This window comes from Myxocyprinus asiaticus, chromosome 16, assembly GCF_019703515.2.
Source record: "Myxocyprinus asiaticus isolate MX2 ecotype Aquarium Trade chromosome 16, UBuf_Myxa_2, whole genome shotgun sequence".
NCBI lineage: Eukaryota > Metazoa > Chordata > Actinopteri > Cypriniformes > Catostomidae > Myxocyprinus > Myxocyprinus asiaticus.
In genome coordinates, this window is record NC_059359.1 from 32159312 (window position 1) to 32183453 (window position 24142).

The 24142-nt window shown below is 38.4% G+C and overlaps 1 protein-coding gene across 1 annotated transcript in view; it reads left to right on the top strand.

Moving 5' to 3' along the window:
* The window catches only part of LOC127454183 (serine/threonine-protein phosphatase 6 regulatory ankyrin repeat subunit A), a 29531-nt gene extending 14683 nt beyond the window's left edge, over positions 1 to 14848 (top strand). The window contains exons 7-28 of the mRNA XM_051721199.1: positions 17 to 159; positions 3857 to 4069; positions 4506 to 4584; positions 4676 to 4790; positions 5368 to 5450; positions 5564 to 5627; positions 6341 to 6409; positions 6576 to 6716; positions 6826 to 6937; positions 7032 to 7058; positions 7146 to 7220; positions 8682 to 8883; positions 9270 to 9357; positions 9452 to 9569; positions 9745 to 9964; positions 10480 to 10567; positions 10648 to 10731; positions 10833 to 10978; positions 11078 to 11160; positions 11434 to 11516; positions 11600 to 11691; positions 13302 to 14848. Coding sequence (XP_051577159.1) covers positions 17 to 159; positions 3857 to 4069; positions 4506 to 4584; positions 4676 to 4790; positions 5368 to 5450; positions 5564 to 5627; positions 6341 to 6409; positions 6576 to 6716; positions 6826 to 6937; positions 7032 to 7058; positions 7146 to 7220; positions 8682 to 8883; positions 9270 to 9357; positions 9452 to 9569; positions 9745 to 9964; positions 10480 to 10567; positions 10648 to 10731; positions 10833 to 10978; positions 11078 to 11160; positions 11434 to 11516; positions 11600 to 11691; positions 13302 to 13585 — 2609 coding nt within the window. The 3' untranslated portion in view covers positions 13586 to 14848. The remainder of the gene's footprint in view (positions 1 to 16; positions 160 to 3856; positions 4070 to 4505; positions 4585 to 4675; positions 4791 to 5367; positions 5451 to 5563; positions 5628 to 6340; positions 6410 to 6575; positions 6717 to 6825; positions 6938 to 7031; positions 7059 to 7145; positions 7221 to 8681; positions 8884 to 9269; positions 9358 to 9451; positions 9570 to 9744; positions 9965 to 10479; positions 10568 to 10647; positions 10732 to 10832; positions 10979 to 11077; positions 11161 to 11433; positions 11517 to 11599; positions 11692 to 13301) is intronic.
* Positions 14849 to 24142: the final 9294 nt, after the last annotated feature.

Sequence of the window (24142 nt, forward strand, 5' to 3'; positions counted from 1 at the left end):
TTGTTATGTGTCTCAGGTCATATGGAAGTGGTGAAACTGCTGGTGTCTCATGGTGCTGAGGTGACATGTAAGGACAAGAAAGCTTACACGCCCCTTCACGCTGCAGCATCCAGCGGTATGATCAGTGTAGTCAAGTATCTGCTGGACCTGGGAGTGGATGTGAGTTTTAACACTGCACAAAAAACACATGGTCTTTTTTTTGTTATTAACATTTTTATTGATTCCATTCATAAAAAACCAATAGACACAACATAAAATACGGAATCAGATATATAAATTAAACCCTTCCCCCCGAAAACTACAGTGGTCTCTTACAATTATAGCAAAAAATTTGAAACAAACTAAAAAATAAAAAAAGAATACTTTCAAAAAGCAAGAGTGCACATACACATCAAACTAAAAATAAAAAATACCTCTCCAGTGCCCCTCCCCGAGAACCCTCTAAAAACTCAAAATATCCACCCCACTTCCTATTAAACAAATCCCACTTTCCTAACCTTCTGAAGATTGCCTCCTCCAATGACGCAACCTCACTCATCTCCCCGCACCACTCCCGAAACAAGGGTGCCCCAAACGTCTTCCACCCCGTGAGTATTATTTGCCTGGCCACCATAACTCCGGCCAGGACCCAACTTCTCAAGTGGCTATCCCCAAAATGTGTGACTTCCCCCATCACCCAAAATGCAGAGTCTGGTGCAAAATGAAAACCTTGTGTCCAACACATCACACATAAATCCCTGAATCTTTAACCAAAATTCCTGTATTTTAACACATCCCCAAAAAACATGGGTTGTGTCCCCATCTTCTGATTGGCATCGCCAGCAGGTGGGTGTGTCTTTAAGACCAAGTCTATACAGTCTAGAAGGGGTCCAAATATAATCGATTCAGAATCTTAAATTGCATCAGACGCACCCTCGGATCTCTAGATGTAGACTTGATGTTTTTTAGAATCTTAGCTCACACTCCCTCCTCCAATACCAAATTTAAATCTCTCTCACATAATCTCTTGAGAGAAGTTGAAGCTCCATCCCCCAGACTCTGAATTAACGGAGTAATACACTGATGCCTCATGACCTTTTCCAAAAGCAGTAATCACCACTTCTAGAGTATCTGCCCTTTTATGGGGGTGTATGCTACTCCCAAAAATAGTACAAAGCAGGTGGCACAGCTGTAAGTATATCATATTTCTTACATTTAAGAAAAGTAATAACCTACCTTCTTTTTAAGGGGTGCCCCAACCCATTCGCGTTCCATGTGGAGAGAGAGAGTACACAAAATATATGGTCTTAAAATAAATACCTTCATTCTTATTTTGCAAAGATACTTTGGTTCAAGTTCAAATCCATGGCGTGCTGAGTGACTCCAATCAGGCTTCCTAAGCAACCAATTGGCCCAGTTGCTAGGGTGGGTAGAGTCATCTTGGGTTAACCTCCTTGTGGTCGCTATAATGTGGTTCTCAGTGGGGCACGTGGTGAGTTGTGTGTGGATGCCGCGGAGAATAGCGTGAAGCCTCCACACGCGTTAGGTCTCCACGTTAATGCGCTCAACAAGCCACGTTATAAGATGTGCAGATTGATGGCCTCAGTTGTGGAGGCAACTGAGATTCGTCCTCCGCCAGCCGGATTGAGGTGAGTCACTACACCACAAGGACCTAGAGTGCATTGGGTATTGGGCATTCCAAATTGGGGGGAAAAGGGGAGGAAAAAATATATATAAAAAATAGATACTTTGGTTCATAGCTTTTTCATACTAATAGAACAAAATGGTTTTTTTTTTCCTATATCATTTTTGGCAAATGAACAATTTGTGCCCAAAACGATTTGGAAAATGGTACCGTTAGTTTAGTTACCATTAAGAATAGAGTACAATGGGGCACTCGCAATGTGGTATGCTTTCATGCAGGCATCTTTGTACTTTTGAAGGTGGTTTTATCCAAGTGTTATTCAGGCATCGTGCTAACCTTTTCATACTTAAAGTAGAGCTGTCAGAAATAACATGTTAACGCATGCGATTAATTACAATTTAACGCGTAAATTTTTCTTAATCGCGATTAACGCATTTACTGTTAATACAGCATAAAAACTGGTGTGAAGGGCAGAAACTTTGTATTGTCTCCGCCCAGAGTCATTACACTGACTCACATGCCACAGCGCCAGAGCACTTCTACCAAGAGAGCCTACAAGCTTAGCATAAAACAGCATAATGCGGCAGTCCCATAGACATTCAATGGGCTGAACTGTCTTAACACGCTTGTTGACCATTACGCTCTCTCCTATGATAGAGCCGTGGAGGTTATCTCATTAAATAAAATAATCTCTGACAGTGCTTCCTTGTCAGTGATAAAATCATGGAGAAAAGAGCTCTTAACACTATTTGATGTATAAAACAAGCACAGATGGAAGTTGTGATAGAAATCAAGTAATTTTCAGCCTATGTAAGGCACGTTTTTATTACCACAGAAGCACGTTAAGTCTTAACTATCACCAAAACGCAGAATGAGACATTTTTGTTTGCAAGTGCTTTTCATGGGGAGTTCAAAGCGGTGCACGACGTTGGCGTTCCGCTTTGACGTGAATCATGAACACGGCTTCACGATTGTTGTAACAAAGTGGATAGTCACAGTCTATTGGCAGATTAATATTGCAGAGGATGACAGAGGGATTTAATACCCATTGTAATGAATATGCAACCTATGTGGGGACTAATTATTTCAATTAGTCAAACTTTCACTTTGGGAAACGTTTAATGTTACTTGAATAGGTGATATTTTAGTGCATTGTCTTTATATTGTGGAAGGCTTTGTTTGTAAAATGTTAATAAAGCATTATATTGTTACATATTGTTTTGTTTTCTTTCCTAAGATAGAAATAAATGAATTTTGACAAGAAAAGAAGTATAAATAGTGTCAAATTTCAGCACTTTTAAAATCTGGGATTAATTGCGATTAACTACAAAAAATTATGCAATTTAATTGCGATTAAAAAAAATTATTGACTGACAGCGCTATTAAAAAGCACTAAATGACAGGACTGCTGTGCATATGAATGAACATGTGTAGCTATTTTGGTTGTATTACATTCCTAAACTCGTGCACATCAGCAGTACTGTTCAGTTCAGTCTCAGGCAGTCCTGCATTCTATTAGGTACAGAATTGTAATTAAACTGTGCCGAAAAGCCTGTGCAGTGCACATTCTGTATGGGTCATTTCTGTTACGCATTGCCTTTTGAATTGTTGTAATTCATGGAAATATTTCTATAAAAGGGTATACCAGAACCAGACTTGCAGAAATGTGCTCTGGTCAAGTTCCAGCACTTAAACTTTGTTAATTAAAACATGATATGATTATTCTCAATAGCAAGAAAATTAACATGACAGTTAGCCATTGCTCTGGGAGGGGTTGAGAGTTCAACCTGAATGAGGAGGTCAACCTGAAATTTTTTTTTTTTTTTTTTTTTTTTTTTTTAAACAAATGAACTCATTTCTGACATTTTATTTAACAAAATGGAATGTTTATGAGTGAGACAAACATATCAGATAAACCTTGAAATATTTCTTTTTTAATTTGCCAATATTTCATGTAAGAAGTTAGTACATGGCACCCGGGGTCATGGCAAAAATGACAACATCCGTTAAAACAAAGTAGTAAAATTATTTAAAATGATTAAACCCCTTTGAAAAGACCTATGTTCACTTAATTGTGATAATAGAAAACTAATATGATTTTTCCATTTAAAGACTGTGAGTTCAGCATTTACCCCATAAATTAAATCATATTTGATGGGGTCATGAAAATTCACTGCATAACAAGAGTTACCTGTACACCTGAACTCTTTTTAATGGTGGGTCTGTTTACAGATGAATGAGCCAAATGCATATGGGAACACTCCACTGCATGTGGCGTGCTACAACGGGCAGGATGTGGTGGTCAACGAGCTGATCGAGTGTGGAGCGAATGTAAACCAGGTCAACGAGAAGGGTTTCGCCCCCCTGCATTTCACAGCCGCCTCACGTCACGGAGCTCTCTGCCTAGAGTTGCTTGTGGGCAATGGCGCTGACGTCAATATCAAGGTGGGGCTTTTGTTTATTAGGTATGCTAAACTAGCTCAAGAGATTAAGCTAAATAATATGGAAGCTGTTTCAGGCCACGACCACACAGAGACGGCGTTTTTGAGAGCAAGAACAGAGCTTTTCAAAAACGCTCTCCCAAGTGGATACATTTTAAAAAGGCCGTCTTCGCCTTGTAGTGTGGATAGGGAAAACGGAGATCTGAAAACGATGACGTATTTGTAAGATAATAGTTTATCAATCATAGATCTTACAAAAAAAGGGATTTGTGCCTTTTAATGCTTTATAAAAATGAGACACCATATTCATGAAATGTGCCGCATGCTACTTTTTTATATTGTGTTACAGAACAGGTTGTGTAAGGGGCGTTTCAACTACTTTTCATCTTGTTTTGAAACATGTTTGATCTGTTGTTTTTCGTTGTTTTCGCTTCTTGCAGAGTAAGGATGGTAAGACCCCTCTACACATGACCGCAATCCATGGGAGATTCTCAAGATCTCAGGCGATTATTCAAAATGGTGAGTCTTCAGTTTTTATATATTCTGTTGCTGATATGCAAACTCACAGTATCTGAAGGTGTTAATGCATTTGTCTGATATGTTTGTGTAGGTGCTGTGATAGACTGTGAAGATAAGAATGGGAACACTCCTCTGCACATCGCAGCTCGATACGGACACGAGCTTCTCATCAACACACTGATCACTAATGGAGCTGATACAGCCAAGTAAGAATCCACATTCTTGTTTGATTGTTAAAAATTCAACATTACTGCTGTTTCCTTAACACAACAGTGGTTGATTGTCTATTAGCGAGACTGACTAGATTTTCTAGATTTTTTTCTTATCTTTATAAGATATACACACAATATATATATATACCATGATAAATAGCACCACCAGTCCACATTACAGCCATTCACATTCAGACAGACATTTTTGGTCATTGTCGCGTCTTGTGCGTTTTTTATTTTATTTTTTAAATGCATCTCTAGACTATTGCATTCGGTTCATTCAATTTAGCTCTATCTAGCTGTTTTTTAAAAGCAACAACTTGTCTTATGTAAACTTCCCCTAAGAAACGCATCTGATCATAGTCAGGTAAACCTGATACCAGCCTAATAATGCAGAGCCTCCTTAAGACCAATTAGTCGCTTAGGCAATTTTGAAGATTTTATAGATAGACAGAGGCACATCATAACAACCATCTTTGCAAACCAAAGAATGCTTTAATTGGACCATCATGCGTAAATGGTGAGATGCTGCTGTCTATTTTAATGTAACTTAGGCTGTTTTCTCTTGCAGGAGGGGAGTCCATGGCATGTTTCCACTGCATTTGGCTGCTCTCAGCGGCTTCTCAGACTGCTGCCGTAAGCTGCTGTCATCCGGTAAGCTTCATTGCTGCTTAAAGTCAGCCAGTGCTCTTTCTGTGCACGTATTGCACAATTTGTTGCTGCCCTATTACTTATGGGGATGTAATGAGCAGGTCTCTGTTTCACAGGCTTTGATATAGATACCCCCGATGACTTTGGAAGGACCTGTTTACATGCTGCTGCTGCTGGCGGGTGGGACTCTCTTTGCTCTCTTGATTTTAGTTTAAAGAGATAGTTAACCTAAAAATGAAAAATGACTCGCCCTCATGCGATACCAGATGTGTATGACTTTCTTTCTTCTGCAGAACACAAGCAAAAATTTTAGAAGAATATATCAGCTTTGTTGGTCCTTTCAGTTCAAGTGAAGAGTGACCAGAAATCTGAAGGTCCAAAAAGCAGCATAAAAGTATTCCGTAAGACTCCAGTGGTTAAATCCTTATCTTCTGAAGCGATTTTATGAAAATGAAAGTGGAGATTTATAGTAAAAAAAGGACTTAAATATTTGTCTGTTTCTCACCTACGCCTATCGTATCGCTTCTGAAAATATGGATTAAACCCCTGGATTCTTATGGATTACTTTTATGCTGCTTTTATCTGCTTTTTGGTTCTTCAGATTTCTGTCCACTATTCACTTGCATTGAAAGGACCAACAGAGCTGAGAAATTCTTCTAAAAAAAATCTTCATTTGTGTTCAGCAGAATAAGAAAGACATACACATAAGGGATGGCATGAGGGTGAGAAAATGATGAGAGTATTTTCATTTTTGGGTGAACTATTCTTTTAACTGGGTGATGTAAAGTGATGATGGATTCATATCCACCACCTAGTGCATACCATCCGTGGTTTCTTTCACTGTATTTGAGTGTGCGTTGCAGTATCTTATCAAAACGTACTTTCTACTGCAGGAACCTTGAGTGTCTGAATCTTCTCCTCAACACGGGGGCAGATTTCAACAGAAAGGACAGCTTTGGAAGGTGTTTGACATGACACTGTAATAATCATCCATTACACTGGAGTTCAGGGAAATCTGTTTGAAAGCATAATAATTTTTGCAGTTCCTTTTGGTGACTGTTGAGTTTCAGAAATGACACACTTTACATTTAAGTTGGGAAAAAAAGTAACACACAATCTCTTGTTTAGGACACCTTTGCACTATGCAGCTGCAAACTGCAACTACCAGTGCCTGTTTGCTTTGGTGGGTTCAGGAGCCAATGTCAATGAGCTAGACAAGAGGGGCTGCACCCCCCTTCACTACGCCGCTGCTTCTGATGCCGATGGAAAGTGAGTCATATCATGTATAAGTGTGTTGGAAGGGCAATAAGTCGTAAGCCGTGTGCATTTACCAGTGTCTCTCATTACCGATTTTTTTTTTTTTTTTTTTTTTTTTTAGGTGCCTGGAATATTTGCTGAGGAATGATGCTAACCCAGGGATCCGAGACAATCAGGGCTACAATGCAGTGCATTATGCCTCCGCGTATGGACACCGCCTGTGTCTAGAGCTGGTGAGAGACCACATAAATCATATGATACAGGATAGGATCACTGCTTTTTATGTTTTTTAAGCCGCTATGTTTTTTGTTGTTGTTTTTTTCTCAGATTGCGAGTGAAACGCCTTTAGATGTGGTAAGGATTATGATACTCGACACAACAAATTCATCACTGCCTCTGAATGATCAGGCCTAATTAGATTTGTTGTGTCTTGTCTTAAAGTTAATGGAAACCTCAGGGACAGACATCCTCAATGACTCTGACGTGCATGCTCCTGTCAGCCCACTTCATCTGGCTGTGAGTACAATCTGTTTGTTCTATAATGTGGGGAAAACACACATTTGAAATGGGGGACTAGGGTGAATTTCATGAAAACAGTCAGGAGCATCTCCTGGTCATACCACCGCACCCCCAAAAATATGTTTTGCATAAAGAACACAAAGCATTTTTTTAGGACCATTGAAGGACCATCATTCACCAAAAAAGAAAAATTCTCTCATAATTTTCTCAACCTCATCCCAGATATGTATGACTTTCTTCTGATGAACACAAACAAAGATTTTTAGAAGAATATATCAGCTCTGTAGGTCCATACAATGCAAGTTAATGGTGATCAGCACGTTAAAGGTCCATAAGGGAGATAAAGTCAGCATAAAAGTAATCCATACATCTCCAACGGTTAAATTAATCAAAAGCGATATAATAGGTGTGGATGAGAAACAGATAAATATTTAAGTCCTTTTTTGCTATCAATCTCTACTTTCACATTCAGCCACCTGTTGGTTGGGGGTGCTCAAAGGTGAAGATTGATAGTAAAAAAGGACTTAAATATTGATCTGTTTCTCACCCACACTTATATCACATCTGAAGACATGGATTAGATCACTGGAGTCTTAAGGATTACTTTTATGCTGCCTTTATGTCCCTTTTGGACCTTCAAAGGTCTGGTCACCATTCACTTGCATTGTATAGACCTACAGAGCCTTTTTATAAAAATCTTTGTTCAGCAGAAGAAAGTCATACACATCTGGGATAGTATGAGGGTGAGTAAATGATGAGACAATTTACATAGAAAGTAAGCCTATTCCCTTAGGCTTACTTTCTTTGCCATTTTGTTTCATTTAGATTTTGGGGTGAAATGTGACCTGGACATGTTTTCATTAGATTAACCCATAAGTTTGCTTTTATTGTCCCCCTTAGGGGAAACTAGTTTTGCAGCAAGGTGCCAAAACAGACTCGCATTCTAATCACACTAAAACACTATACCCATAAACAACCCAATTACAAAAACATAAGAACTTATTCAGAGTAGTGGCATTTTTCATTTTTGACGGGAATGACAACAGAGAATGGAAGTACAGTCTGTTCAGTAGACTGTATAAAGTTGTATAAAGGTCCTATATCACCATCGAATTCTCACAACTAGTTTTTATTGAGGTTTTTTGCTTTCTGTAATTTTTTGGGAAGATGTTTTTGCAATGTTTCGTCAGCTGAACGTTTAACACCAGTATAATCACTGTTAGTCTATCCCTCACAGCTTCATTTTCATTCCCGTCAAAATTCAAATATGGCGCTAGTCTGAATTAAGTCTATTGTGTACTTATTTCCCTGGTAGTTAATGTGCCTTGTTGTGAAATGGATTTGGAATCAATCTCCATTCAATCAAACAAAAACTTCTGTGGTTTTTCCATTTTTTTCTGAGACTTTCTGGCGGTGGTTCTTCCCAGCTAAACTCAATATACCACCACTTGTCCACAGGCTTACCATGGACATCACCAGGCTCTTGAGGTGCTGGTTCAGTCTCTGCTGGACCTGGATGTGAGAACGGCACATGGACACACGCCATTGGACCTGGCTGCCTTCAAAGGCCATGTAGAGTGTGTGGATGTACTTATTAACCAGGGGGCTTCCATCCTGGTGAAGGATTACACCCTCAAACGCACCCCCATTCATGCCGCTGGTATGTGTCCACTAGTCGGAAAGCATGCAAAGCAGTTTGATTCTTTGCATTATTTGTGACTTTTCAACAGTTTACTAGACATTGATGAATCCTGAATTGGTAATTCTGTTTCTGATATAAAAATGATATAATTCTGTATTTGATATTTATTATGATATAAAAATCTATTTATGATGTAAAAAAAAAAAAATTTCAGGGTAATTCATCTTTAAAGATAGCAGTTATGATGTATGTATATGCTATAATTGAACTATTTATACAATATTTACTCAGTTATTGACCAATGACGATAAACTCCAAAATTGCCAGATATCCACTTATACATATTGGTCTATCGCTTGTAATCACTCATGACTCGCGTCTGTGTGTATTCTCTTGCCTTGTAGCCACAAATGGTCACTCTGAGTGTTTACGTTTGCTCATTGGAAATGCTGACCTTCAGAGTGCAGTGGACATCCAGGACGGAATTGGCCAGTAAGTAAATGACTAAACAAAGCTCTCCTCATATAAGGAATTAAGGCTACACCTGTGGAGATTGTAGAGTCTTACTCATATCTGTGAACCTTAGGACTCCTCTGATGCTGTCTGTGCTGGGCGGACACACAGATTGTGTTTACTCCTTGATTAATAAAGGAGCCAACACAGATGCCAAAGATAAGTGGGGACGCACTGCTCTACACAGAGGGGTAAATCACAACCGTTGACATCTGATATTCTTTGGCACTTCCAATATTTCTACTCAGAAGTATTTAAAATCTTTCAGTATAAACACTTCTATGGTAATACATCTTATCTCTTCCTTTGGGGAATATCTTACTGTTGGATCATGAGTTGAATGTATGGTTGTGCTGTTTTGTCCAGGCGGTGACAGGCCATGAGGAATGTGTGGAGGCTCTGTTGCAGCACAGTGCCAGTTTCATGGTACGGGACTGTAGGGGGCGCTCTCCAGTGCACCTTGCGGCCGCCTGTGGCCACGTTGGGGTGCTAGGGGGCCTTCTGCATGCTGCCCAGTCAGTAGAGAACATTCCTGTCATCACTGATCACCAGGGCTACACTCCCCTTCACTGGGCCTGTTACAACGGTGAATAAACACACTCACAACCACAATCGCAGATTCTACCCTTTTCGTCTAAAGGCCTGTTCATACCAAGTCTAATGCCACTAAATGGCACAATTGTCAAATATTTTTGCACCAAAACTGTTCACAGAGTCTGATGCCAAATTCCCGCAAGCTGTATTCATTAATTTTGTTCTGTGAGAGTATAAATTTCACTTGCTTTAATCCAAAACTCAACAAAATGAAAAAATCAGAAAAAGAAAATGTAAAAAAAAAAGCTGTCCTCAAATAAAATGCATGTCATTACAATACGTATTTTCAGACTTTGTGTGAAGGGGTTCAAAGAAATGCATTTTTGAGTTGTAACATTTTTGTGTGTGTTCAAAAATGTCTAAAATATTGATTTGTTACGACTGGGCGTTAAAGGTCAAATACCAACCAGCACAATCACAAAATGTCTTTGAGGGAATGTTTATGCAGGAGTCAGAAGCTTGTTTGCTAAACTGTAATTAAATCAGATTTTCTCCATTTATCTTAAGGTCATGACACCTGTGTTGAAGTGTTGCTGGAGCAGGAGTTATTCCATAAGACTGAAGGGAACACCTTTAGCCCCCTTCACTGTGCTGTGTAAGTGGATTTGGTATGTTTGTTTGTTTGTGTTTAAGAAGCACAAGATTATTAATCTTCTTTATTTTTATAACCTTCAGTATAAATGACAATGAAGGAGCAGCTGAGATGTTGATAGACACGCTTGGTCCTGCCATCGTCAATTCAAATGATTCCAAAAACAGGTAACGCCATAGGGTTGAAATAACCTACGTTGACATAACTGTTTCACAAATAAATTGCATTTATACTATAATTAGGGAAATTTTTTCTCTCTCTGTATTAGGACTCCTCTTCATGCTGCAGCATTCACAGATCATGTGGAGTGTCTGCAACTCTTGCTGGGTCAAAATGCCCAGGTGAACTGTGTAGATGCTGGAGGCAAAACTCCACTCATGATGGCAGCTGAGAATGGCCAGACCAATGCAGTCGGTAGGAGTTAAAAACTTAAACCTGAAAGAGTTTTTTATGTTTATAGTTAGAGTTTGTGGTTGGTTTTGATGTGTCATGATGTCTGTGTGGATTTGGCAGAGGTGTTGGTGAGCAGTGCAAAAGCAGACCTCACACTGCAAGATGCCAACAAAAACACTTCGCTGCATCTGGCCTGCAGTAAGGTAAGAAACACTCTCTTGCATGTCTTATGTCTTCATCGGAAGTTGTTTTTGCATTCTGCTGCATTGTGCTCAACCCACTGAGTGTGATTAATTTCGCTGTTTTCTCACTTTTTAATTTACCTTCTCTGTGGGTTCCATTGTGCAGAGTGACTATTCCATTTGTTTCTCACTGGTTATTTTGTCATTATTGTAAAAGCACGATATGTAGTACTGCTCTGAGGATGTCTACTGCCCATAATTAGTTATGCATTGGTTTTTATTTGATCTCTGTAGGGCCATGAAACCAGTGCCTTGCTGATCCTGGAGAAGATCACTGACAGAAACCTCATCAACTCCACCAATGCAGCTTTACAAACGTACAGTCAACACACAATATTTTATTACATATACAGTTATATTAAAAAAAACATAAAGCTTAATGTTAAGTTCCCTTTTCCAGGCCCCTGCATGTGGCAGCCAGGAATGGCTTGACTGTGGTCGTCCAAGAACTACTAGCTAAGGGTGCTAGTGTGCTAGCTGTGGATGAAAATGGTAAATGTGGATTATTACTAACCTTAAGAATGTCATGATTACAGTTATTAGTGTATCTTTAAAAACTACGTTACTTCTAAGCATGATATATTGGTGACCATATAGAGCACAACAGTACCCGCCCACTTTTTCAGCCGTCTGGCTTCCTGAAGTATTTTTACCCCATTAATTTTTTAGGCTTTTCATAAAATCCTTCATAAGAGGTTTAAGCCATGAACCAAAGCAACCGTCAAGGGAATCACAACATTACAAACTTTGATTTGAAGCAAGAAGTATTTGAAAATCGAACCAAAAGATAAAGGTGCCAGACTGTTTACTTGCCGTCTTTCATGAGGGCACGGACTACAATCACATGATGCATATGTGGATTAAAAAACAATGGGAATATATAAAACTGTTGATTTTAGGTTGATGATTCGAAGTATCGAAACAATATATTTTACTTATATTGCAAAAAATTCCAATATGTATAAAATAGATAAGTAGTTTGAGGGTGTAGGGAGACCGACTTCATTCACAGTATGTCACGGAAGTGTGTGCTCGCTACTGGACTTGTTTGACGGGTTTTTTTGATCACATTTCTCTGATTGGTGGATCTTTCTCTGCTAGACCATGGCAAAGTAGCTTTCAAGGCAAGTCAGTCCACTCTGCGGACATCTTTGTAACGCACTCGGACAGGCTGGACATCAGTTTTCTATGTAAACAAGCAGCAAAAAAGTACAGCTCCTACTACTTGAGTGGGGAGAGACCAAAATCTTCAAAACGGTTGATCAAGATTATGATCTGAGAACATATTTGAAATCTGTAGTAAAATCTGACAACAATAGTATCATAAATTGTGCTGCTTTAACTTCTTTAAAACTTTTTTTGGGCTGGTTCAGCTAATGCACATGTGTGTTCTCAAGATGATTGACTATCTAAAAGGTGATTGGCTCTTTTACCTGTAAGGCGGGACTTCCTTTGTTATATCTGTTAGCCATTGGGTGTTCCAATTTCTCCCATTCATTTTAATACCAGTGGTCCGTCTTTGCTAAATTTTCTCTGACCATGGGTAGTGTAGTTGTTTACTATGAATTCCGCTATTAAACACTATTTTTATATGAAAAAGTAATAACCTCGGACCTCACGGTAGGTCTGTTTTTTTTGTTTGTTTTTTTAGGTTTACAAGTTGTCTTTAAAAATCAATTCGTCTGTGGAAAAAATTTATGGGATTGTTGGGAATGGAACTGTTGCGTTCTGTTGAAATAGATTAGCTTTGTTTAGCTTTGTTTTTTTTTTTGTGAGTTATAGTTGTTAAGCTAATGATGTCTTTTTTTTTTTTTTCATTATTATTTGTGTAAGTTTCAAATTATTTCACATTGTACATCATGTTCTGTGGCCGGTTGCACCAGCCATGCATAAGTTACAACTTAGACTTGTTATAGCATTAATGAACACAAAATTACAATTTACACACTTAAATAGTACACTTGGGTGAAACGTCACCCTATGTGTTAATTAAATATTTAGAGAAGCCTCCTACCAGAATTTCTCCTATTGGTGCATCTTTAATTCTCATGTGGCAGTTTTACCATTCTCAAACGTCTTCACTTCTCTCATTCTTCTGCAAGGCTACACTCCTGCCCTGGCCTGTGCTCCTAATAAAGACGTGGCAGATTGCCTTGCACTGATCCTGGCCACCATGATGCCAGTGTCTCCCAGCGGAGGTGGAGTGCCCAGTCTCACATTCAGTGCCATCAACCACTACACCAGCCCCACTAAGAGCATCACCTTCGACAGTCTGCCCATGCTCCGCTCCGAACACAGCTCTTATTGCAGCTTCAACAGCATTGGCTGCCACGATGGCTTCTACAAGGATGATGAGCTAAACGACTCTGACTCAGAGACCTACTAACGAAGAGGAGAGAAGGGCACAACTTGTCTTAATTACCTAGCGGCGGGCCACTCCGCAGAGCCTTAAGGGTCTCTACATACAACACACCCACACACATGCACATATACACGTATACATGAGGCGCAGCAGGCTGGCCCACTTAATCTCTGCCAGCACATCATGCCCTTGAGCAGATACCTCAGAGTACTCTGCTTTACCCACACAATGGAACGGATAGGTGGGCGGATCTCCCGAAATGGCAATAACAAGACAAGAATCAGCAGCCTGGGAACAATGTTTGCACTGGCAGTTTGACACTGTCTTTGTGTACCTTGTGATTTGGGATTAAGCTCTTTTCTTTCAACCACTTTATGATAATGAGGATTTGAAACTGTCCCTGGACTAATTGTGATGCTTTCAACGGTTAAAGTTAGTGTGCACTTCTGAATCGATCATTTACATCTTGGAGAAAAAAAAATATTTATTTTTAAAATGAATTTTTAATACCAGTCAAGTTCTCTGTCCCTTTGGGGGGGGGGGGGGTTGAAATCACAGCGTTTCAATTGTTTCAAAACTGCAAATTGAGGACACGAACATAAGCATTGTAACACGTTTGGCCACAAGCCTGAGAGAAGATAACTGCTAACTGTCTCCATCTCCAGTTTTAGGATAAATTATTCTTTTTATCTATGGTATTTATTTTTACTTTTCATGATTTCATCATCGTTTTGTGCCTTCATAAATTACTGTATGGAAGGAAGGGGCTGCTTGGAAGAACAAATCTATGATGCACAAGAAGTTCAACACTACGTCTGTGAAAAGCACTGAAAACGAACAGAGGCTCTCTGCATGCTTTGCTCCAGGATGAGGAACACTGTGTAAACCAATGGTAGAACAGCATTTGATCTCTTTGTATGTTGATATATGAATATAAATATATATTATATTTTTTCTGCCTCTTATTAACATTACATTTTCGGGCAGCTATGCTCGTTTTGATTTGGCAAATGAAACCACTCGATCCTTCTGTGATGGCCTGTCAAAAAACCTGTTTGTCTGAATTTCAAGCTTTGATTTTTGAATGATTGCAACTGGAAATCTGTTTCAGACAGCTTCCTGGCTGAGTGGGGATCAGCAGGTAACAGCGTTTGCTTTCCTGTCCATTTATTTTGTGAAAAATGGAGACTGGCTGGTGCAGTGAATGGTTACTGGCTTCTTTCCCCCTACTCAGAACAAGAGATTCCTGTATATTTTATGGTTGATTAAATAAAATAAATGAGTTCAGTCATTTGATTAATTTTTTGTTCATGTCACAAATTATTACTGCATTACAACTATGATGCACCAGGGTGAACGGTAAGCATTATATCCAATAATTTTATCTATCTTATTTATAGCCAAGCATCAAAAGTTAAATTAGATGTCTAAACTTTTAAGTGATGAAAGCCCTGCTGTGGATAATAGGGACATATCCACATTAATGACGAAGTCTTTATATGTCAAACTGTTTGTAATTGTAATGAACTCTCATTTTTATTTATTTTTTATTGTTAATAATTCAAAGGGTTCATGAAAGATTAACACATGCTGCCTTGCTTTTTCCTGGGTTCAGGAGAGTTTAGAGTGCATTTCAATTTGTAGACTCTTTATGCAAGCTTTCAGTTATTGTTCACTGTCAGCACTGAGATGCTATTGGTGAAAAGATTAAAATTGCATCTGATGGAGCAGTTAAAGGAAATCAATTCATAGGCTGAGTTTGAAATGGCATACTATTAAACTACTCTTACTAAAATAGTTTAACCAACTTCATGAGGTACCTGGGATGCTTTTTAAACAGTATTTGATTTTACATGTACGCTGGCCAGTTGTTTCCTGCTTTTCCCTTACCTTTTTTCTTCATTATATTTTTGTTAAAAAATTAACATAGGCACAATTTATATTAGTCTACAAAATGAATTTCAAGCATCTACCCTCACCCACAATGTTACCCTTTCATTCTGCCTTGTTTGGCAAAATCAACACACCTCAGGCCAAAATGACTATGTTTAGGCATGACATTTTGAGTGGCGCAAGCTGAAAGGTTCTTTATACCAATAAAATTACATATTCTTTCTTTGCCTAACATTTAAATTTGCCCACTTTGCAAGTAAGCTGGTTTCATTGCAGCGCACTGCAAAAGTTTTCTCTGAAATCCTCCAGCTCCACTTGCCTACTGCTACGTGGTGATTGTATTTATGTCTAATTATGCAGCAGCATGTCCACGTCCACATGCCTCACTCAGTATGTCGGTGCATGTTCAGTAGCAAGTCTACGTACTTGGTCTGCAGCAGCATTGCAGATCTAGTCTGCCAAGACTAATATCCTATCAATATGTCATAGCCACATTAACATGCTAAATCTTTCAGAGAGTTCATGCATTAACCTCTGAATGGCACAAGCGGATAGGTTCTTTGGACTTGTTATCTGTTAGACAATCAGCTTGCTCACATGTGATATGTCAAGCAAATATGCTCACATGGTGTAAGCTGATAGGTCCTTTGACGTGTAATCGAGTAACAACCTCTGCCTATCATTAAAATTTGCTCAGGTTGCAACTGCAGCGCACTGCAAGAGTTTTCTCTGAAACCCTCCTGCTTCACCTGTAGATCTGCTATATGGGGATTGTATTTGTCTAATTGTGCAGCAGCATGTCAAACTTAATGCAGTATGTCTTGTGTTTTTCTAATTGTACAGCAGCAGCAGCATGTCCACATGCTTCACTCAGTACATCTGTGTATGTTCTAGCAGTAGTAAATGTCCGTACCTGCTCTGAAGCGGCAGTGTAGCAGACCAATATCCTATCAATATATCATACCCACATTATCATGCTAAATCTTTCAGAGAGTGGTCATGATTGAACTGACTATTGCAGCCCACCTGGTTATAGGGACTAATGAGGCTCCATCATGGTGAGCTGCAGAACCTGATAGATGTTCTAGGGTTTTGAGGTTCTGTGCTTATCAGACTGGAGTGCTTCAGGTGACTGCTTGGTGCTGTCTCTGTGCTTAGGAAAAGTCTTTTTGATGTGGTTATCTCTAACCAAGATCTTTAGAGCTCTTGCCTCAGTTTTTGATTACCAGGTCCAAGTGGATTTTACTGATCTCATGTTAAATGACTTTTTATTTTATTTTATTATTATTATTTATAATGTGGTAGTTTTAGTTACATTTTACATTGTCATTTACCAGACACTTTTATCCGAAGCAACTTACAAATGAGGAACATAGCAAGCAATTTGTCATACAATTTCAACAATATCAGCACTACTGCACTTTATTTTACTTCGTTAAATATTAAGTGCTTCTAGTGTGGATTGGTTAAGTGCTCTTGAAACAGATGTGTTTTCAGCTGGTTCTTGAATGCTGAGATGGTTTCAATGAAAGTGAAAAGTGAATGATTGTGAAATAGACTTTGTGCCTCTGTGCGACGGGACCACCAGGAGCCACTCTTTCATTGACCTCAGAGAGCTAGTTGAGACAAACCAGGATGAGGGAATTGAAGAATGAGGGTGCTGATCCACAGGCTGTCCTGTAGGCCAGGGTCAAAGCCTTGAATTTGATGCGGTCAACTACTGGTAACCAGTGGAGTGAAATCAAGGGTGGGGTGACATAAGCCCTTTTTGGCAGATTTAAGACCAGAAGCGCTGCTGCATTCTGGACCAATTGCAGTGGCTTAATCATCCTAGCTGTGAGGCCGGCCAACAGAGCATTACAGTAGTCCAGTCTTGAAATGACCAGAGCTTGGACCAGGAACTGTGCAGCATATTCAGACAGGAAAGGTCGGATTTTCCTGATGATGTAAAGCGCAAATCTGCAAGTGAAGTTAAGCTGGTTATCTACCACCACTCCCAGGTTCTGAGCTGTCCTGGAATGTGTTTCCCATACAAAAACATAACTCTCTGCTAAACCAACATAGTACAATGCATCGTTGGAGAAATTAACTAGCTAGTGACGACTGTTTCTGAAACCACAGTAACTATGTCGCACATCCATCGTTCAAACCACGTTGGTTCAACGACATAGAGCTGTCGTTAATGGCATTACATAGGGGGTAATAACTTCAGCGAATATTAAATTATAAAATCTCATTTACATGTAGGGTACATCAGAATGCTGTTTAGTTCGAGAAAGCTGCTGAAGATACAAAAGCTGCGTTCACTATGTAAATGCGAAAGATACATTGTGCTGCAATAGTGGGGTTTCCCTTCACATCAGACTCTGGGGTACTTCTTTTAAGTGACATTAATCCCTTAAACGGCTGCATTCGTGTTTATGTGACGTTTTAGAACACTGCTTTCTGCAAAACCTCAGAATAAGACGTTTTCTTAAATGCATGTAAATGTGGTGTTGAAAACTCTCAAAGAAGACCAGGAGACTCTGGTAAAGCTTCAGCAGGATTCTTTATTGTAGAAGAGCAGGAGCATCAATTTACACGTCAGAACGTGCTGTCTTGCACTGCAGTCATCAAGTCTGACTTGAGAGCCATACATTGTATTTTATAGGCATTCAGGGGGCAGTACTTCCAGGTGATTACAAAGCATTCAGGTGAAACCAAAGCATCCAATGGGTGAAGACTGAATTCTACTAGCCTTAATCCAGTTAGCATAACTATATTATTCAGACAACTTCATTATCATATAAATAAGGAAGGGTCCACAGCTATGGCAATGCATTTACATTTGACTCAGACATTGATTGAATCATGAACGATGGCCACCAATTCACAGAATGGGACTGAGTCATGAAGAACCATCACAGGCAAAAAGGTGCCAGACCTAGTTAGCATGAGGAACATGTCTTAATTCACATACACTCTCCGTCAAGTGGGCAAACAGAATACGGCCACTGGGAGATAATCTCACAGAATCACGATACTAAATACCTTGAAAGCCCAATACAATGTGCACCACTTTGGTTTTTCATGTGATGTTGTATGAAAGACAGTAGACCACCTGATTTTATAGTGACACTTAAATTTGCAATCCCACAGCGGTCAAAGTGTTGACAGAATGAAAGATATATATGGAATAAAAGATATAGAATCCTCAGAAAAGTGAAACGATGTCCACACAGCAAACTAACAAGGAACTATACTTCTAACCACAGGTAAAGAGATGTAGTTTCAACCACAACTTTGCAATGATTGTGAATGTTTGTTGTAACTACAGTTTTGGGAAACACCAATCGCTGAACTATGTTGCTAACAATGTTTTTGGGAAACGCACCCCTGGTTGGCGTTAGTGTAGTTGAACCAATATGAATAGTGAGGTTGTGGTCAACAGACGGGTTGGCTGGGATCACGAGGAGTTCTGCCTTGGCTCGGTTTAGCTGAAGGTGATGTTCCTTCATCCAGGCCGAGATCTCTGAGAGGCAGATAGAGATATGAGTGGAGACGGTGGGGTCATCAGGATGGAACGACAGGTAGAGCTGCATATCATCTGCAGAGCAGTGGTAGGAAAAGCCATGTGCCTTAATCATCGGTCTATTAAGTGTAGATCGAGAAGAGGAGGGGTCCAAGCACTGATCCCTGAGGAACACAGTCATTAGTTGGTGTGACTTTGACACCTCTCCTCTCCAGATGACCTCCAACCGCAGTTCCTGTGATGCCCAGGTCAAGAAGAGTGGACAGGAGAATATGGTGATTCACTGTGTTGAAAGCAGCAGACAGTCAAAGATGATGAGGACAGATGATTTTAAGTTTGCTCTCACCAGTCGCAGGGTTTCATAAGAGGGCAGTCTCCATTGAGTGTCCTTTTTTAAAGCCAGATTGATGTCTGTCGAGTAGGTTGTTCTGTGAAAGAAAAGCTGTCAACTTGTTGAATACAACCCTTTCATGAGTTTTAGCTAGGAAAGTAAGAAGAGAGAGACCGGTCTGTAGTTATCGACTACTGTGTGGTTGTGTTGGTTTTTTGAGCGGTGGGGTTTCTCGAGCCTACTTGAATGTGGTGGGAAAGTTTCCAGTTGTAAGTGATGTGTTGATGTGTGTGAGTGCAGGTAAAATCGATGGAGAGGCAACTTGCAGAAGATGGTAGGGGATAGGGTTAAAGGGAAAAGTGGCAGGACGGTTAGAAAGTAGCACTTTGGAGATCTCAGTCTCTGTGGGAAGAGAGCACATCACACTTCATTTGCAATGCTGTTTTGAGGTATAAAAAAGGGCTTTTTGTTATTACAATAAATTATACTCTTATATTTAAATTGTTCTGATGAAACAAACCAATATGACAAGTGGCCATAGACAGGTTTCTGTCATTTAAGTTAGTTTGTGAAAGGTTAACACAAACTTGCTCTTCATAATTAGAGGTTTCAGGTTGTGCTTACCTCAATTCAAAGGTATTGATTGGCATAATTATAACTCATCTCACTTGGAATGGATACTGCTGGCAGACACTGGCTTTAACAACAATAAACAATGACATTGCATAATTTCACACTCACAGACATTGTTGCATTGTATATTTTTTAAGTTCTGTAGTTTGCGTAGTTCCTTATTTGCACTAAGTTAGTTATAGTAAAGGATCAACGATAATGACAAAAAAGGCCCCAACAACATTCAGATCAAACCAATGCTGCTATAAGTAACTGTATATTGTTTTAATTGTAATACAAGCTAGTGATAAATTATTCTTAACTTCCCATAAATGGGTAAAACAGGCAGATTTTTAATAAATTTTGGGCTAAGTAGCTCTCAACAAAATTGCAGCAGAATTTAAAATATTGAATGGAATTGCTAAGAACTAAAAGTTCAGACCCAATATGGCTCAGGCTCTTTTATTATCGTTCCTAGTAGGATATGAAATGTAAAAAATGCTCCAAGTCCAGAACTGTCTCCGTAAGCCTTCACACCTTTGGTTGTTAGTGTAATATAATAATTGGTTGTCAACACTGGCCTTCAACCATATTCATTAAAATATTTCCTGTTTCAATTCCTGGATTTCAGTAATACCTCTACCAGTTTTTTTACATTTGGATGCCACTTTAAAGGTTAAATCCGTGAGTACCAGCATCATTATAAGAGGCTATTCTGAGCTGTATGTCTCTAAGTGAGCCATGATGACGCTATAAGGTAAGTTAATTATATCAATTATGGCACTCAGGGTTCATCCTGATTTTCTTTGAATAAAAGGAAATGGCAATTTGCCAGAAGGTGCAAATTGTTCATATGTGGCATACCTCATATGCTGTGTATAAAAGCAAGTAGAGGAAGCCTTGTGGAAACAGAGGCAATCCAACAGCAAACTGACCCAGCAATCACTGGCACTGCAAAAATGTGAGTTGCTGACACTTTTTTAGGTCAGGATAAGAAAGTTTGGCTGTCTGAGCAAAGTTATTCTTCCAGGGGCTGTGGTTGTAATGTCTCTCTTTGTGTGTGTGCGTGTGTGTTGGCGGGTTTGGGTGGTTTACGAGGATATTTGTTTAGGTACAAACTGGTAATTACAAGGGTGTTATGCTATAAATGTGGTTTATGAGGACATTTCTAGTGTCCCCATAATTCAAATCACTTAAAAAACATACTAAACGATGTTTTATTGAAAATGTAAAAATGCAGACGGTTTTTTTGTGAGGGTTAGGGTTAGGGGATAGAATCTATAGTTCGTACAGTATAAAAATCATTATGTCTATGGAGAGTCCTCATAAGGATAGCTGCATCAACATGTGTGTGTGTTTGTGTGTGTGTGTGTGTGTGTGTGTGTGTGTGTGTGTTGCGCTGCATGCAGGTTAACAGTATTGGCTTTGATGACACTACTGGTGGTCTCTGTTGAGTCGGACCGCACAAACACGGATGAATGGAAATCTCTGAGCAACCCCCAGAGCAGGACCCTGGTGAGTCACACCACTGTTGTTTCATTCATGTTTCTCTTTGCATCACTTGCAAAGATTCTTGCAGTGGACTTATCTGTCAGCCTCTGCTGATTTTGACACTAATTTTAAATTACATTTTGGTAAAAAGGGAGAACTTCATTAGGTCAGAGATTTTTTTTTCTTCCAATGAAAAGTCTTCACTAATGCTGCAGACATTGAGGATTATTTGTGTTTGCTCCTCAGAACTTTAGGTAATTGATATATTAATTAATAAAATTAGTGTAAAAATAATTACAATCATAGAATAATATATATTAATTTTTTTAAGAGATGTTTTCTTGTCTTTCTTTTTCTTCTTGTTTTATAACTTTGCCCAGTGTATGATTATTTGCAAATAATGGAATGGCCATCTTTTTATTACATATACTGCACTTCAGATTCATCTCTCCGATGTTCAGTTTTTCCAGATTCTGCAGTCATATCTTGAAGACAGAGAGAGTGAAGCTCAAGAAATGGGCAGGAAAACAAACGTGAAGGAGAACAAAAACAGAAATATGGCAAATACTGGTTATGACAAGTACAACCTTTATCTTAGCAATGACATTCGTGATGTTTAGCTGAAGTTTTTTTTTTTTTTTTTGTGTATGTGTTTTTGTTTTACATTGTCTAACTGTAAATCAGGTATCATAGTTTGAGAAATGTTAAACAAAGTCATTGTGTCTGTAATGACCTTTTACATAGTAAAACCTCTTGCTTAACACATTTCTGCCTTTTTTCTTATTTCGCTCTTATTTTCTTAATTTTTTCATAATTTTTTTAGGCAAGTTAAAAATCGAGTTGATAAAAGCAAAGAAAATCATAGATATTGAGTTTATGAAAAACATCCTGTGTAAGAGCATTTTTATTTTTATTTGTATTTTTTTTTAGAAAGATTGAATGTTTATTGTATTACATTGTCTTCATCACTACTTTGGTACCTTTGGAATTGTTAGATAACTTAAAATGATGATTCTTCTTTCATTTAAAATGTTCTAATAGTTTCCTTGCTGTACACAGCAGAATTAAAATAGAAACTATGGAAAATGTCAATATTTTTCTCTAATTGGGACTTTCTCCAGTGTAGATACTCACAAATCTGTTTTTCTTGAAACTGTAAAATAGATTTGGTCATTTCTTCCAAAGCCTGCTACCTCTCTAAATCCTATCTGTACTTAAAGGAATAATTCACCCAAAAATGAATATTCTCTCATCATTTACTCACCCTCATGCCATTCCAGATGTGTATGACTTACTTTTTTTTTTGCAGAACACAAACTAAGATTTTTAGAAGAATATCTCAGCTCTGTAGGTCGATACAGTGCAAGTGTATGGTGGCCAGAAATTCAGTGGTTAAATCCATGTCTTCAGAAGATAGGTGTGGGTGAGAAACAGGTCAATATTTAAGTCCTTTTTTGCTATAAATCTCCACTTTCACTTTCATGTTCTTCTTCTTTTGTTTTTGCTGATTCGTAGGGAGGGAGGAGAATTAAATATTGGAATTAAATATTGAACTGTTTCTCACCCACACCTATCATATTGCTTCTGAAGATATGAATTTAACCACTGGAGTCTTATGGATTACTTTTATCCTGTCTTTATGTGCTTTTTGGCCCTTCAAAGTTTTGGTCACCATTTACTTGCATTGTGAAGACCTATAAAGCTGAGATATTTTTCTAAAATTCTTCCTTTGTGTTCAGCAGAAGAAAGAAAGTCATACAAATCTGGAATGGCGTGAGGGTATGAGAGTAAATGATGAGAGAATTTAGATTTTTTTAGGTGAACTATCCCTTTAATGCTGATCTGCTAGCTGCATTATAAACAGACAATGTTATATCATCAAGAACACAAAAGTCGTAAACTGCATTTATATTTTTTTTTATTTTTTTTTATTTATTAATTTTTTTCTTCATGTTGCAGAATCAATGCACAGTGCTTGGTTCACTGTAAACTTCAAGCCCTTTTGTTGGACAGGCAATGGACCTTACAGTGTTTGCAAATTAGCTGTAGATACTGAAATATAAGTAGCAATACTTCTGGTCTTGATGTTTTCTCAGTAAAGATCACAATAAATTACATATGTGATCAGAGGAGAGCATAGTAATGCAGGTGCAGGCAACATATTGAAGAATTAATTGACAGACACTTTTTAGAGAGGCAGACATTTCCAGATATATATAAAAAACAAGACACTACTTATTTACTGAGGAACAGAATAATAGGCAGATGAATGTGGAAATTGTTTTTTTAAAAATGGTCTGACTTCTTTATAGCTTATTTCTTGACCTCTTAAAAACATTCACACTTATTAGCAGACTTGTTTGAAAGAATGACAGATGAGTCGGTAAACTAGAAAACAACTAAAAGGGAGATGTTTGAACATGTTTTATAATTGCTTTTATCAATAGACAAAGAATCAAGTCTGATCTTGCAGTTCGTAAAATGCTAATATAATTATTAGATAAAATAACGATAAGATATATATAATAACAACAATTATTATTATTCATTACAATAGCAATAAGAATATAAAAATATAAAGAAAATATGCTTTTATGAAGCTACACTAAGCTTTGCTTTATCAGTAACTAAGCACAGCGCATTATTATTATTATTATTATTATTATTATTATTATTATAATTATTAGTCAGATGTTTTTGTAGCCAGCAGATGGAGATATGCGCTTTCATTTTAACTACACAT